The following is a 15,677-nucleotide window of genomic DNA, read 5'->3' on the forward strand; positions in this document are numbered from 1 at the left end:
GTGGCGCAGCGGGTTAAAGCCCTGGCCTGAAGCGCCGGCATCCCATATGGGTGCCAGTTTAGGTCCCGGCTGCTCCACTTCCGATCCAGTTTTCTGCTATGGCCTGGTTGAAAGCAGTAGATGGCCCAAGTCCTTGGGCCCCTGCATCCGTGTGGGAGGCCTGGAGGAAGCTCTTGGCTCCTGGCTTCAGGTCCACGCAGCTCCAGCTGTTGTGGCCATCTGGGGAGTGAACCTGCAGATGGAAGACCTCTCTCTCTCTCTCTCTGCCTCTCCTTCTCTCTCTGTGTAACTTTGACTTTCAAGTAAATAAATAAATCTTTAAAAAAAAAATTGCTTATTAAACAATGCCTGGAGAAGGTTAGCAAAATTTTCACAGAAAAACACCTGGTCAGCTTCACCAGAGTCCTCTACCATGACAAAACTTCTGTTCCTTCCTCTCATTAAACAAGGGCAATTCTGCCAAAGTGTCAATGGGAAATCATTAGGCATCTGATATTTACAGACCCCAGCTGGACCTCTGTGACCTCTTTTTGTTCCTGACTCTTAGAAAAAAATGCTTCCAGTGTGTGCATTGCTCTTCAGTTAACATAAAACAGCTGCAACGACACAGCAAAAGCTCTAGGGCACCCAGTGCTTTGGCAATGGACTAAATGGCTCCTGGCTTCCACTGCTTACAGAAGGACCCTGAACTTGTGGAGCTAACATTGAGAAATAAAGTCTATGTTTGTTTAGTTTTATCTTTTAATTCCATTTTCTATGAACTTTTTAAGTCCCTCCACACAAAGCTCATGATTACCTCAGCTGACATATAAATCATTAGCAAAACTTTATTCTGGGTTCATGGTGATTTTATGTTATATTCATCACAAACAAATCTTATACTAACTTAGCAATCTGTTGGGGCCAGCGCTGTGACACAGTAGGTTAAAGCCCTGGCCTGAAGTACCAACATCCCATATGGGTACCAGTTCAGGTCCCGGCTGCTCTGCTTCCAATCCCTCTCCCTGCTAATGAGCCTGGGAAAGCAGTGGAGGATCGCCCAAGTGCTTGGGCCCCTGCACCCACATGGGAGACCCAGAAGAAGCTCCTGGCTTCTGGCTTTGGATCGGCTCAGCTCTGGCTGCTGCAGCCATTAAGGGAGTGAATCAGTGGATTGAAGACCTGTCTCTCTTTTTCTACCTCTCTGTAACTCTTTCAAATAAATAAATAAATCTTTACAAAAAGAAAAACTTACCGATTTGCTGAGCATAATCTCGACTGTAATAAAAAAGCAGTTCATTTTCAGGAGGGATATCTTGGGAGGTACAGAAATAGATTTTTCCATCATGGGGATAAGCCACCAAATTCTGCTCTTCCCGGTTCCTAAGATATCATTAAATAGATCACACATATTTACTCTGAAATGCACACTAGATGAATCATATCTCCTTCTAATAGAATCCTTATTGAAAGCTTGCACAGAACTATTCTCTGTGGATCATTCTGTAATTCCCTATCCTACATACTGGGAGGGACTTACAGATTCCTACTTCAGTACATTAGCTGATTATCTTTTACGGTCAGATAGTTTGTTATTGGAAGTAAAAAGTAAATAAAACAAAGTCTCAAAAAACAATAGGACAGGGCTGGCACCGTGGCTCACTAGGCTAATTCTCTGCCTGTGGCGCCGGTATCCTGGGTTCTAGTCCCATCTGGGGCGACAGATTCTGTCCTGGTTGCTCCTCTCTTCCAGTCCAGCTCTCTGCTGTGGCCCAGGAAGGCAGTGAAGGATGGCCCAACTGTTTGGGCCCTGCACTGCATGGGAGACCAGGAGGAAGCACCTGGCTCCTGGTTTCGGATCAGCGCAGTGCGCCGGCCGTAGTGGCCATTTAGGGGGTGAACCAACAGAGGGAGACCTTTGTCTCTGTCTCTAACTCTGCCTGTCAAAAAAAAAAAAAAAAAAAAAAAAAATAGGGCAAACACAGAGCTAGGTGAACAAGAATTCACTCCAATAACAGCCTAGGAGGTTGACTAACAACCAATATAAAGAGAAGGCATCAACTTGCAAATTCAATGGTAATTATATAATTTTTATTTCATTAGTAAGCTGAATAAGCAGCTCTTAAAAAAGGACAGTCTACCCGGTTGCTCCTTTTCCAGTCCAGCTCTCTGCTGTGGCCTGGGAGTGCAGTGGAGGTTGGCCCAGGTCCTTGGGCCCTGCACCCGCATGGGAGACCAGGAGGAAGCACCTGGCTCCTGGCTTTGGATTGGCGCAGCACGCAGGCTGCAACGCGCCGGCCGTAGAGGCCACTTGGGGGGTAAACCAACGGAAAAAGGAAGACCTTTCTCTCTGTCTCTCTCTCTTACTAATTCTGCCTGTCAAAAAAAAAAAAAAAAAGGACAGTCTTTTGTATTCTTATTTATACTCTCCATCAACCACTCCTGGAGTGAAGAAATGAAAAGCCTTAGGTTTGAAGTATGACTAGATACCAGTGTAAACTGGCTCTTTTGGCTCTTCCCTACTTTCTATGAAGCTTCCTACTGAAACATATCTGAATGGTAATTGTCTCACCCAAGATCACTCTTACCTGGCCTTGCGCACAAACATCATCCAATTACATTCATTTTCGTCAGTTGTAATGATGCAGAATTCTAAGACACCATTATGATATATCTGTCAGCAGAAAGCAAATGCCATGTCAAATGAACTGTTAGTGATAAAATACTAACGTAAATTTAAGCCAGTAATCATCTCATTTCCTCATTTTCCAGTATGAAAATGCTGGCTGGAGAAGACCAAACACTGTTCTACTTATCCTCTTTCATCACCTACCACGCAGCAGACACTGAATAACGGAATTTCTACTATGGGCAGAGAACCATGCCTTCCCGTTACTTTTCCAGTTAGACCAGGCATTCTTCTGTCTTCTACTTTGGACCTCAAAGTTACGGCCTCCATGACAGTGGCACCCTACCTCTCCAATTATCACAAGATTCATCTTCCTCTCACTTCAATTTTGCAAGCATCATTCCCAATTGATTGACTGAGAATCTATGTAAACATACAAACAGCAGTTTATGGGAAACAACAGAAACAATCTTAGCTTTTAATTCTAGAATTGTCCCCCAAACTGAATGCTTGAGGAATGTTTTAGTTGATTACAAAATAAGACTGTCAGGGCTGGCGCTGTGGTGCAGTGGGTAAAGCTGCTGCTTGTGGCGCCAGGCGCAGGCCTAGGAAAGTAGAGGAAGATGGCCCAAGTGTTTGGGTCTCTGTGACCGTGTGGGAGACCCAGAAGAAACTCCTGGCTCCTGGCTTCAGTTTGGCCCAGCTCCAGCTATTGCAGCCACAAGGGGAGAGAACCAGCAGATAGAAGACCTCCTCCCTCCCACCCCCTCAGGTAACTCTACCTTTCAAATAAATACATAAACCTTTTTTTTTTTTAATTAAGATTGTGATCATATAAACAAAGTCTTTGGCCTCAGATGCCATTAGTTAACTAAAATGTGTAAAATTATTAAAACCATTGGATTTTCTCACAAAACAGAGACTAAAACAGTTTATCCTATTTTCTTTCTTCTTTCTTTCCTTCCTTCCTTTAGATTTATTCATTATTTTGAAAGAGAGTTACAGAGCAAAAGATCTTCCATTTGCTGGTTCACTTCCTAAATGGCTGCAACAGGGCCAGGCCAGGCCAAAGCCAGGAGCCTGGAAGTCCATTCAGGTATCCAATGTAGGTGCAGGGGCCCAAGGTCTTAGATCATCTTTCACTGATTTCCCAGGAGCACTAGCAGAGCTGGATTGGAAGTGGAGCAGCTGGGACTCAAACCAGCATCCATATGGGATATCAGCATTGCAGGCATTGCCTCAATCCACTGTGCCACAACGCCAGACTCAATCCTTCATTTTCGACAGCTGGTGTATCACTGTATAATCTGGCTACCAAGACTAACAGAAAGGATGTAATATTAAAGAAATTACAAATGAATGGCTCCTATCAGTTCTAGCTCATTTTGCTTTTGTTCTGTTTAAGATTTATTTATTTATTTGGAAGGCAGAGATAGAGAGAGGTCTTCCATCCATTGGTTCACTCCTCAAATGGCTGCAATGGCTGGAGCTGTGCCGATCCAAAGCCAGGAGCCAGGAACTTCTTCCACATCTCTCACATGGGTGCAGGGGTCCAAGGACTTGAGCCACCTACTACTGTTTTCCCAGGCCATAGCAGAGAGCTAGATCGGAAGTGGAGCAGCCGGGACTTGAACCGGCGCCCATATGGGATGCTGGCACTGCAGGCAGCAGCTTTACTGCCATACCACAGTGCCAGCCCCTCTAGCTAATTTTGACTTTATCACTTTTTTATACTTCATCATAATAAAAACAGCAAAAAGTCACAGATTCATCAATACTGACCTTCCAGATGTGGTTAACCGCCTTGTCTGTCCATTCTGCTACTTCCATGGAGTGACTCTGCTGGCCAATTAGAGGCCCAAAGCAAGTTCGCACAGGAATGGTTTCTCCAGTCCACACACCTATCAGTGGAAGGACACCAGCTACACAATCAATAATTCACAGGCAAGAATCTGAAGAATATGCCAGCAATCCTGAGTTAGTTAGCCTTGTGATCCTAGCCTATGAACGTATAACATGTAATGAACAGATTAAATGGGGCTCAGAATAAACACAGGGTAAGAACCAATATCAGAAACTCCTGAAATTCTAGTTTTATACATAAGGAATATGACTATATCTTAAAATATATTATTTTGGAGTTAAAAAACAAGGAAGAACAAAAAAATCATTCTACCATAAAAATATAAAGAAGTTACTATAAAGTAAATCAAGCTTCTAAAAACTTTTGTGCTTAAATCACTGTTCTATGACATCGAAGCCCTTTAGCACTGTCAAACAACCTAGGCCAAAGCTGCAGTTGAAAGAATAACATATCTGATTTCTTATTCTTTTTTTTTTTTTTTTTTTTTGGACAGGCAGAGTTAGATAGTGAGAGAGACAGAGACAGAGAGAAAGGTCTTCCTTCCGTTGGTTCACCCCCCAAATGGCCACTGCAGCCAGTGCACCGTGCTGATCTGAAGCCAGGAGCCAGGTGCTTCCTCCTGGTCTCCCATGCGGGTGCAGGGCCCAAGCACTTGGGCCATCCTCCACTGCCTTCCTGGGCCACAGCAGAGACCTGGACTGGAAGAGGAGCAACCAGGACAGAATCCAGCGCCCCGACCGGGACTAGAACCTGGTGTGCCTGTGTTCTAGTGGTGGAGGATTAGCCTAGTGAGCCACAGCGCTGGCCTCTAATTTCTTAAGAAATGGCACAGTAACTCAGCAGACATGTTAAATTCAAACATGAGTAAGTAGATTCTAACAGCTATATTCCTTAGTCCTAAGGAATACATAAATTTATATACCTTTTATAAGGTCATCAGTGGTGAATTTCCATGTTTCTATTTAAGAAATTAGCTTCAAGTGTTGTTAGAATAATTGTTAGTAAACAAGATAGCTGAAAATAAAGTCTTCACAGACTTGGGCCAATCCTCTCTATCCAATTTTGATTCTAAGAAAGGCCAAGTTTCCCAATAAACTTTCAACATGATTTACTGCTGTCACCACAGACAAGACAAATACTCTGAATCTTACGCCATACACTGACATCAGCAGATTATACATATCCACTTTCATGACTCTGCCCTACAGAGACGAGACCTGATGGGGCTTTATGGTTCCAAGTTGCTTACCAACTTCTGCTCCCACAATTGACTGGCGGAGGACAAGCTGCTTTGGGAGAGAAAGCCTTGCTCTGCTCTCTATTGGAGTGTCAGGAACAAAAGTCACTGGGCCATGATCAGGACAGTCTGAGGGATAGGCTCGGTCACACAGAGTACACCCTGCAGAGAGCAAATGTAAGAGACACAAATATGTTTCCTTCAAGTAGACTACCAGTTATCACGCGGTTTATTGAAATGCCAATTACTGGGGCTGAGGTGTGGCATAGAAGGTTAAGCATCCTCATGCAGTGTCTCATACGGGCAGAGGTTGAGTCCTGGCTGCTCCACTTCCGATCCAGCTCCCTGCTAATGTGCCTGAGAAAGCAGCAGAAGATGGCCCAAGTGCTTGGGCCCCTGCACCCACGTGGGAGACCTGGAAGAAGATCCAGGCTCTTGGCTTCAGACCAGCCCAGCTCCGGTCATTGCTCTCTTTGGAGAGTGAACAGATGGAAGATATCTTTGTCTCTCCCTTTCTCTAACTGTGCCTTTCAAAAAAAAAATCCTTGGACTCATCATACTATGAGAATGGATTCTCGCAAGAAAAGGAACCATCTCCAAATTCAATTTTCATACTGCAAAAAACAGTGTTTTCTCCAAAGAAGATATACCAAAAATTAGTAAGTGCATGAAAGATGCTTACGATAATTAGTCACTAGGCAAATTAAAGCCACAATGAGACGTCACTTCATTCCCACTAGGATGGCAGGATGGCCATAATAAAAAAGAAACTACGTATTAGCAAGGATGGGGAGAAACTGGAACCTTCACATGCTGCTGCTAGGAATGTAAAATAAAATGGTACAATCACTTTGGGAATAAGTCTGGCAGTTCCTTAAGAAGTTAAACACAGCAACTCCACATTTAGATATATACCCAGGAGAACTGAAAACACGTCTATACAAACACTTGTAGGTGAGTGCTGACAACAGCATTAGTCATCAGATCCAGAGGTGGAAGCAACGCAAATGTCCATTAGCTGGTAAGTGGATACATAAAACATGATATAGCCTTGTCATGGAATATTATTCAGCAATAAAAATGAAAGTACCAATACATGTTACACAACACAAATGAAGATCATACATACTACATACACCAAGTAAAGGAAGCCAGGCACAGAAGGCTACACATCATGTCTATGAAATATCGAGCACAGGCTAGTCTTCAAAGAAAGCAAACTAGAGAAAAGGAAGGGCCAGCACCGTGGTGCAGCAGGTTTAGCAGCCGTCAGCAGTCAGTATACCATATAGGCACTGGTTCGAGTCCTGGCTACTCCTATTCTGATCCAGCTCCCTGCTAATGCACTTGAGGAAGCCGTGGAGAACAGCCCAAGTCCTTGGCCTGGCACAGTACTGGCTGTTGTGGTTATTAGGGGAGTGAACCAGTGGATGGAAGAATGGAAGATCTGTCTTTCTCCTAACTCTTTTAAATAAATTTTAAAAATCTTAAAAAAAAAAAAAAAAAAAAAAAAAAGCAGAGGGCCGGTGCTATGGCATAGTGTGTTAAGCTGCCGCCTGCAGTGCCAGCATCCCATATAGGCACCGATTCGAGACCCCGCTGCTCCACTTCCAATCCAGCTCTCTGCTATGGCCTGGGAAAGCAGTGGAAGATGGCCCGAGTCCTTGGGCCCCTGCACCCACGTGGGAGACCTGGAAGAAGTTCCTGGCTCCTGGCTTCAGATTGCATAGCTCTGGCTGTTGCAGCCAATTGGAGAGTGAACGAATGGATGGAAGACCTCTCTCTCTCTGCCTCTCCTTCTCTCTGTGTAACTCTTTCAAATGAATAAATAAATCTTGAAAAAAAAAAAAAAAGTAGAGAAAAGGTGGGGATGAGGAGTGACTAATGGGTATGAGGTTCCTCTAAGGAGGGATTACAATTTTTTTTTAAAGATTTATTTCATTTGAAAGAGTTACAGAGAGAGGTAGAGACAGAGAGAGAGGTCTTCCATCTGCTGGTTCACTCCCCAGATGGCCGCAACAGCCGGAGCTGCGCTGATCCGAAGCCAGGAGCTTCTTCCAGGTCTCCCACGTGGGTGCAGGGGCCCAAGGACTTGGGCCATCTTCTACTGCTTTCCCAGGCCACAGCACAGAGCTGGATAGGGAATGGAGCTGCTGGGTCTCAAACCGGTGCCCATATGGGATGCCGGCAATTCAGGCCAGGGTTTAACCTGCTGCTCCTCAGCGCTAGCCCTGATTACAATGTTTTGAAGTTGGACGGTTCACAGCCTTGTGAATATACTAAAACACATCCAATTGTATACATCATAATGTATATGTCAATTATATCTTATTTTAAAAAGAGGTTCTGCTTACCCACTTAAGGAGTAATTGGCATATTTAGGCCACCTTTTATCTTTTGTTACATTAATGAGCCTTACACTAATTACATTCTTAGATTAAAATATTTTAAAATTATGACACTTTGAAAGGTTAACGCACCACACCGTCTTGAGCCTCCTCCTGTTCAGTCTGCTTTGGGGGCTCTTCCTCTGCTGCTGCACGCGCCATTTCTAACCCTCTGCTCAGTCCACACTGTGACTGCATGATTTCACCCCACTTACTCGGTCATAGCTAACATCTCAGTGTTGATGATCCATATTTCCAGACACAGCGCTCTCTCCTGGAGTTCAGACTCAGTTGAGTCTGACTTTTCCTTAGACATCTCTACCAGGTATCTTACAGACACTGACATCAACATGTCTAAAACGGACTCACCATCACTCCTTAAAAAACCGAATCATCCTGCACCTTTCATTATCCTATCTACCTAGTACCCCATGCCGCAAACCAGGGTTTTCAACACCACCTCCCCCACCCCTGCCACTTCATCTAATCAGCAAGCTCTCCTGAGTTCTCTCTACTCTCCCTCATCCTAATTATCTCTACCACAGGCTAGAAACTCCTCTCTCAAATGATGGCACCACCTTCACAGCCTACATGCTTCTAGCAACTTCAATCACTGCAGGAGAACCCAACCCCAACTCCCAGCTGGTCCTCAGAGAACCTTTGCATTCCGACTATTTTTCTCATCGTGTGACCCTGCTCTGCATCACCTCCCTTTTTATGCTTCAGAAATTCTGAACCACTCATGGTTATTTTAGTTCTATGTCCTTACGGATAACTCCTGTGTTCCTGACTCCCGAATGCCTGCATCTTCCTTGCACACAAGGAAGGTGGTAACATGCACACCACCTCCTCTGATTCTAGTCTTCCCCTTCAGGGATACCTGAGCACAGCGTTTAACCATCGTCACACTTACACTGTACTGCAATAGCTTGTTTACTTCCCTCTGCTTCCCATCAGACTTTGGACTCCTCTGCAGAACATTTTGTCCCTAGCATCTATCACAGAGGTCGGGGTGTACAACACATTTCCTGCATGAATGAAACACGCAGTGACACCAACAGACGACTGTTTTTATATGATCCTTGTCCTTGCCCACTAAAAAAGACCTTCTACATGCCCAATTACAGTAATTTATATGCATTCTAAGCAAAGGGAAAAAGCGCATTTATATCCACCTACCTTTTCCCATAGGGCTATAAAAATAAAAATGCTTTAATGTTTTGTGGGTCTTATATTGAAAAATATGTGTCACAGACTAGCTTTACTGAAGTGTACCGCTACCATTCTCTATATTGTTGAGCTAAGCTTAGCTATAAAATACAGAAACGACTATTTCATGTTTCCTTTCTTTAGAAGGATGCGAACAAAAGTATGTTGTGGGTTACTTCAAGGAAAGGCCCCACGTTAATATAAACAACAATAAAAAGGCAAAGGACATTCCAAAGTCTAGTTACTTTCTCTACTTCCTTAATCAATGCCAGATTTTGTGACTAACTTCTCAGCAATGACAGCCCTTTACACCATTTCCAGAAGAGAAAGGCTAAGCACACTCACAAATTGTAAACAAGGTTGCCATGTTTTCCTTGTTTGAATTGGAGTCTTCCATTTGCAGTGAAGGTGGTACAAAAGAAAGACTGTCTGAAGACACATCTACATGGCCTGTCCCCATAGCAACCTCCTGGGTGATGGAGGAAACAGCCACAGGTTCTAGGCTGAGGCCAACTTCATGGAGGGAAACGGATTCTAGGGAGGCGAGGTTGTGTGAGGTAGAGAGTGCCACGCTTACAGAGTTGGTGCTCATGGCCACGGTGTGGATGGAGTCACTGAGGGCACTGTCTGACATGCCGCTGACCCGACTTGAAATGTGGTCTGTCTCCATGACCACGGGGAGCTCCAGGCCACTGCCATGGATAGGTATCACACCACCATGTCCTACAGTGTCTGCTGCAAGGCTGCTGCTCACAGAATCCACAGACAGAGGTTCGTGACTTCTGGAGCCGTTTGGGATCTGGGGGTGCTCGCCCGCAACACCATCCATCGCAAGCTCCTCCGCCATTCCGTCTGTAGAGATCGGGCTGGTCACCCTGGAAACATTCTCCATGGTGATGGTTGTGTCCAAGGCCACCTCATGGCCATCGCTGGGGTGAAGACTTTGGGTGCCGTGTGTGTTCACAGAGCGAGAGTCTATCGAAACAATGCCTGGCTCTAATCCAACATTTCCATTGGACTGATAGGGATCTAGCGCTGAAGGGTTATTGGCAATCGATAATGCTGTGTTGCCATCCACGTTGATAGAGTTGGGATGGATGTACTGAGGAGGTGGTCTGTCAGCTAAATAAGACAAAATGCCTAAAAAATGGAAAAGGCGAGACATGAGACAATTGTTAGCACATTGTTAAATACACGGAATTCAAGTTGCTATTTATAAGCTATTTTCCTTACAAATAAAAACTAAGTTAAAACAATCTACTTCCTTAACCAACATGTATATACTTTATAAACAGCAACATACACATACCATAATTGAATTTTTCCCTTGAAACTCAGAAATCCTAAAACAACCCTTTGAAGCTGACTGGAAATTAATCATTTAAACACTGTTTTACTACATGCATGGCTGCAATTCCTGAGTCCTAAGATGTTAAAGTTTGCTTTACAAGAACCATTTAAAAGGAAAAATGGTTTAAAAGATGTCTCATGTGAAAATAAAACTTAAATACATTAAATCTAATCATTTTCAACTCATTAAACTGTCACAGCACACTAAAGTATTCAAAGTCACAATCGTACCTGTGTTGTAAAAACGAAACAAATTTGGAAACTTGTACTTTTGAGAGTGTGGTGAAACAGTCTTTTTTCTTTTTTTACTTATTTGACAGGTAGAGTTAGAGAGAGAGAGAGAGAGAGAGACAGAAAGACAGAGAGAAAGGTCTTCCTTCCATTGGTTCTCCCCCCAAATGGCCGCTACGGCTGGTGCTGCGCTGATCCAAAGCCAGGTGCAGGTGCCCAAGCACTTGGGCCGTCCTCCACTGCCCTCCCGGGCCACAGCAGAGAGCTGGCCTGCAAGAGGAGCATCCGGGACTAGAACCCAGCGCCCATATGGGATTCCAGCGCCGCAGGCGAAGCATTAGCCAAGTGAGCCACGGCGCCGGCCCCATGAAACGGTCTTAAATGCACAGCCAGTGGGAGTATAAATTGCTGAAACCCCTTTGAAAAATGTGTACATTAAGAACAAAAATGCTAACGTTCTCTTGTACAAGAAATTGCATTTGCAATATCTTCCATAAATGTATTTTGCAAATATTATAGGCAAAGACATTCAGAAGAGCATTAGTTACAATAATAATAAAAACCGGAAAAACCAAACTGCACAAGAATAAAGACTGTAAAATAAACCAGGAAATACCCATTCAACAGAAAGCAGTGTGTCATTAAAAAGGATAACTGTGCAAACCAGCAGGGGAAAACAACTGTAAAAGCAAAGAAAAAAAATAATAAAGGAAAGATAAAAACTGTATGGAAAATGTGGTCTTTCTTTAAACTGTATTTCAAAGTTTTTTATTTATATGAAAGGCAGAGAGACAAAGGGTCTCCTACACATGAGCAGGGAGTTGAAATCAGAAGCAGAGCCAGGATTCGAACCCAGGCACTCTGTCATGGGATGCATGTGTCCCAAGTGTCTGACCTGCTATGGCAAATGCCTCCCCAAGACACAGCCTCAGTTATGAAAAACAGTAAAAACTCACACACCCAAATAAAAGAAGGAAGTACACCAAAAAAGATGGATGGATGACTGGGAGCGTTCCCTGACCTCTCTCTTTGCTAAATTGCCTGAAATGAATATGTAATATTTTTATACCAGAGAAAGAATTCAATAAACTTTAAAAAACAATGACACCCTAGCAGGACTGGTAGTTGGCAGGAATAACAAGCATAATTGCAGAACAGGAGATGCTGGGAGAAAATGTTTCTGTGAATTAAGAAATTATCTTAGTCGAGCCGGTGCCGTGGCTCAATAGGCTAATCCTCCACCTTGCGGCGCCGGCACACCGGGTTCTAGTCCCGGTCGGGGCGCCGGATTCTGTCCCGGTTGCCCCTCTTCCAGGCCAGCTCTCTGCTATGGCCAGGGAGTGCAGTGGAGGATGGCCCAGGTGCTTGGGCCCTGCACCCCATGGGAGACCAGGAAAAGCACCTGGATCCTGGCTCCTGCCATCGGATCAGCGCGGTGCGCCGGCTGCAGCGGCGGCCATTGGAGGGTGAACCAACGGCAAAGGAAGACCTTTCTCTCTGTCTCTCTCTCTCTCACTGTCCACTCTGCCTGTCAAAAAAAAAAAAAAAAAAAAAAAAAAGAAATTATCTTAGTCAAACTATTGCATCCATAGTGTGTTACATGCACATCCTAAGAGGAAAAGTACACAAATATAAACAAAGCTCCCCCCCCAAAGAGATTAATATCTAATAGAGAAACCGAACAAACTGTAACACGTACCGGGTAGAATAGTCCTGAAGTAACTGCTCTCCAGGTGGGGGTAAGGTGGTGGAGGCAGGGTGTAGTTCCTTTCAGGTAACCCACACATCACCCCTCGATCGCCAATGCCCATCGGGAGCATCAGAGACAAGGCGGAAGGCAGAGAACTCAGGGAGGGGCCCAGGTTTGGAATCGCCACTGGCAGGCCTACAAAAAAATTTTTTTCCTCAAGAAGAAAGTACTTAAAAATTGTATTAACAGTGGCTGAACTCCTAGAAAGGTTTCTGCAAATGGGTAGAAGTCTCTCCTAGTAGTCCTTTTGATCCCTAGATAGAGTTATAAAAACATCTACGAACAGGGCTAAACAAAGTATTAGTCCTCAGGTTACTTTTAAAATGTCAAGTTGATCTTCCAGTTGCCAATACTGGTCCTGCACAACAAAACCTTTAATCTATGATTAAAAGCCTAGTTTAGGGGCCAGTGTTGTGCAGCATGTTAAACCAGCATCCCATATGAGCACTGGTTCATGTCCTGGCTGCTCCTCTTCCCATCCAGCTCCCTGCTAATGTGCCTGGGCCCCTGCACATGGAGTTCCAATGCTCCTGGCTTTGGCCTGGTCCAGTCCTGGCCATTGTGGCCATCTGGGGAGTGAACCCAGTGGATGGAAGATCTTGCTTGCTCTCTGTGTAACTCTGCCTTTCAAATAAATAAATAAATCTTTAGGAAAAGACTTAGTTTAAAAATTACATACAGAACAATGCAAAGAATATAAAGTGTTCAGGAGCAGTCCTTGAGTAAATGTCATTTTTTTAACTTTATTTACCATTTTATTTATTTAAGATTTGAAAGAGTTAGAAAGAGAGAAAAAGACAAAGACATCTTCCATCTGCTGGTTCACTCCCTACATGGCCACAATGGCTAGAGCTAGGCCAGGCTAAAGCCAGGAGCCAGGAGCTTCTTCCAGGTCTTTCACGTGGGTGGCAGGGGCCCAAACACTTGGGCCATCCTCTTCTTTTTCCCAGGCCATCAGCAGGGAACTAGATCAGAAGTGGAGCAGCTGGGACACAAACCAGCACCCACACAGGATGCTGGCATCACAGGTGGTGGTGGCTTTGCCTGCTACACCACAATGCCAGCTCCTATGTTTGCCATTTTAGATGAAAATATTTTCCTCAGAAAAAATTCACAGCTATGCTTCTACTTGGAAAATAATTTCAAGTTAGATGTAAAACTGTACATATTCACTTTCATAGTCTATACTTCACAATTAATAAATTTTAATTTTAGATTATATCTACTTGCCAAAAGCTGCAGTGACTCTTACAGTGCCTAAGCAGCATAATGAATACTCACCAACCTGGGCAGTGCTGATCTGCACATTTTTACCAGGGGCAATTTTTAAAAAAATTTTTTTATATTTATTTTATTTATTTGAAAGACAGGGTTACAGAGAGAGACAGAGAGGTCTTCCATCCATTGGTTCTCTCTCCAAATGTCTGCAACAGCCTGAGCTGAGCTGATCCAAAGCCAGGAGCTTCTTCCAGGTCTCCCACAGGAGTGCAGGGGTAAAAGGACTTGGGCCATGGCCAGCGCCGCGGCTCACTAGGCTAATCCTCCGCCTAGCGGCGCCGGCACACCGGGTTCTAGTCCCGGTCGGGGCGCCGGATTCTGTCCCAGTTGTCCCTCTTCCAGGCCAGCCCTCTGCTGTGGCCCGGGAGTGCAGTGGAGGATGGCCCAGGTGCTTGGGCCCTGCACCCCATGGGAGACCAGGAAAAGCACCTGGCTCCTGGCTCCTGCCATCGGATCGGTGCGGTGCGCCGGCCGCAACGCGCCGGCCGCGGCGGCCATTGGAGGGTGAACCAACGGCAAAGGAAGACCTTTCTCTCTGTCTCTCTCTCTCACTGTCCACTCTGCCTGTCAAAAAAAAAAAAAAAAAAAAAAAGGACTTGGGCCATCCTCTGCTGCTTTCCCAGGCACATTCGCAGGGAGCTGGATCAAAAGTGGAGTAGCCAGGACTTGAACCGGAGCCCATATGGAATGCAGGTGCTACAGGCCAGGGCTTTAACCTGCTGTGCTACAGTGCCAGCCCCCTGGGTGGGGGGGGAGTGATTTGTTAATAAGCTTTCCTCCTTAGTAAAAATGTACATTTTTAAAAAGGAATGCCTAAGAGACAATCAACTGTATTAACAACTAATAATTTTAAAAATTTTCTTTTACGGGACTTAAGGAATGTGAAGTGATCCTAGTTTAGACCAGTCTTGTACTTAGCCTCGCCGTTAAGACAGTTCAGGTGCCCACGGCCCACACTGGAGTACCTGTATTTGACTCAGCTCCAGCCCCTGGCTCCAGCTTCCCGCTAATGCGCACCTTGGGAGGCAGCAGTGACAGCTCAAGCAGCTGTGTCCTTGTCACCCAGGCGGGAGATCCAGACTGAGCTCCCCGCTCCCAGCTTCAGCCCGAGTGAGGGCTGTTGTGGGCATTTGGGGAGGAAGCCAGACGATTGGAGGACACTCACTTGCCTTCCACCCTTTCTCCCCCTTCTATTTCTGATTCCCAAGTAGGTAAAATTTAAAATAAATACATAAAATACTCCCCAGAACTAGCTCCTATTTTAAGTCCAATTATTACAATGTCACAGATACTTATCAACAGGTTAGTCATTTCTTTTCCATTTTAATAGGAAATGAAAAGGAAACTAGGCAGAAAAAATTGGTTTTAAAAGTATAGTGATGGGGAAGAATGAGTTTTTCCTGCTCTGCTCTTCTGAGTACTGAGGTTCATGGGGACTTCCACACAGGAGCTGTGTCTCTGGTTTCACCTCTCCCCCAGAACACGAGTGACTTTAACTGATTCCCTTCTATTAATCCAGGGACAGAGAGCCAAGGTAAGCGCCAAACGGGTCACCCTAGATAAAAAGCCAAGTCTACTACAACTCTGGACAAAAGGCTACCAACCCTAAAGAGACTATGAGAAACAAGCGCTTCTCCCTAGAACTGCAGATGCTACACAGACGCCTCCTTCCATTCTGCGGCCACCTGCCTGCATGACTGGCTGCCTGACTTCTCCCTCTCCCCTTTAGAGTGCGCTGGCTTCCTCCAGGCTCCATGCAGCGG

General features: G+C 44.8%; 1 protein-coding gene across 8 annotated transcripts in view; it reads right to left on the reverse strand.

Annotated features, from left to right (window-relative positions):
* Positions 1–15,677, reverse strand: part of PRDM4 (PR/SET domain 4) — a 33,402-nt gene that overhangs the window by 13,302 nt on the left and 4,423 nt on the right. For 6 of the 8 annotated variants that reach the window (XR_016215656.1, XM_070051320.2, XM_051844912.3 and 3 more), the window contains 6 exons: positions 12,586–12,771; positions 9,651–10,445; positions 5,722–5,871; positions 4,391–4,509; positions 2,568–2,653; positions 1,235–1,362 (listed from right to left, as the gene is read on the reverse strand). Coding sequence is in view for 7 of the 8 variants with exons in the window: in XM_070051320.2 (XP_069907421.2) it covers positions 1,235–1,362; positions 2,568–2,653; positions 4,391–4,509; positions 5,722–5,871; positions 9,651–10,445; positions 12,586–12,771 (1,464 nt within the window). In the remaining variant the exon portion in view is untranslated. Of the gene's footprint in view, positions 1–1,234; positions 1,363–2,567; positions 2,654–4,390; positions 4,531–5,721; positions 5,872–9,650; positions 10,446–12,585; positions 12,772–15,677 lie in introns of all 8 variants that reach the window. The other 2 variants (NM_001171358.1, XM_089306854.1) reach the window with 2 other exon arrangements.

The sequence above is a fragment of the Oryctolagus cuniculus genome, chromosome 11 (genome assembly GCF_051225735.1).
Source record: "Oryctolagus cuniculus isolate XC-2025 breed Fujian yellow rabbit chromosome 11, ASM5122573v1, whole genome shotgun sequence".
NCBI classification, from domain to species: domain Eukaryota; kingdom Metazoa; phylum Chordata; class Mammalia; order Lagomorpha; family Leporidae; genus Oryctolagus; species Oryctolagus cuniculus.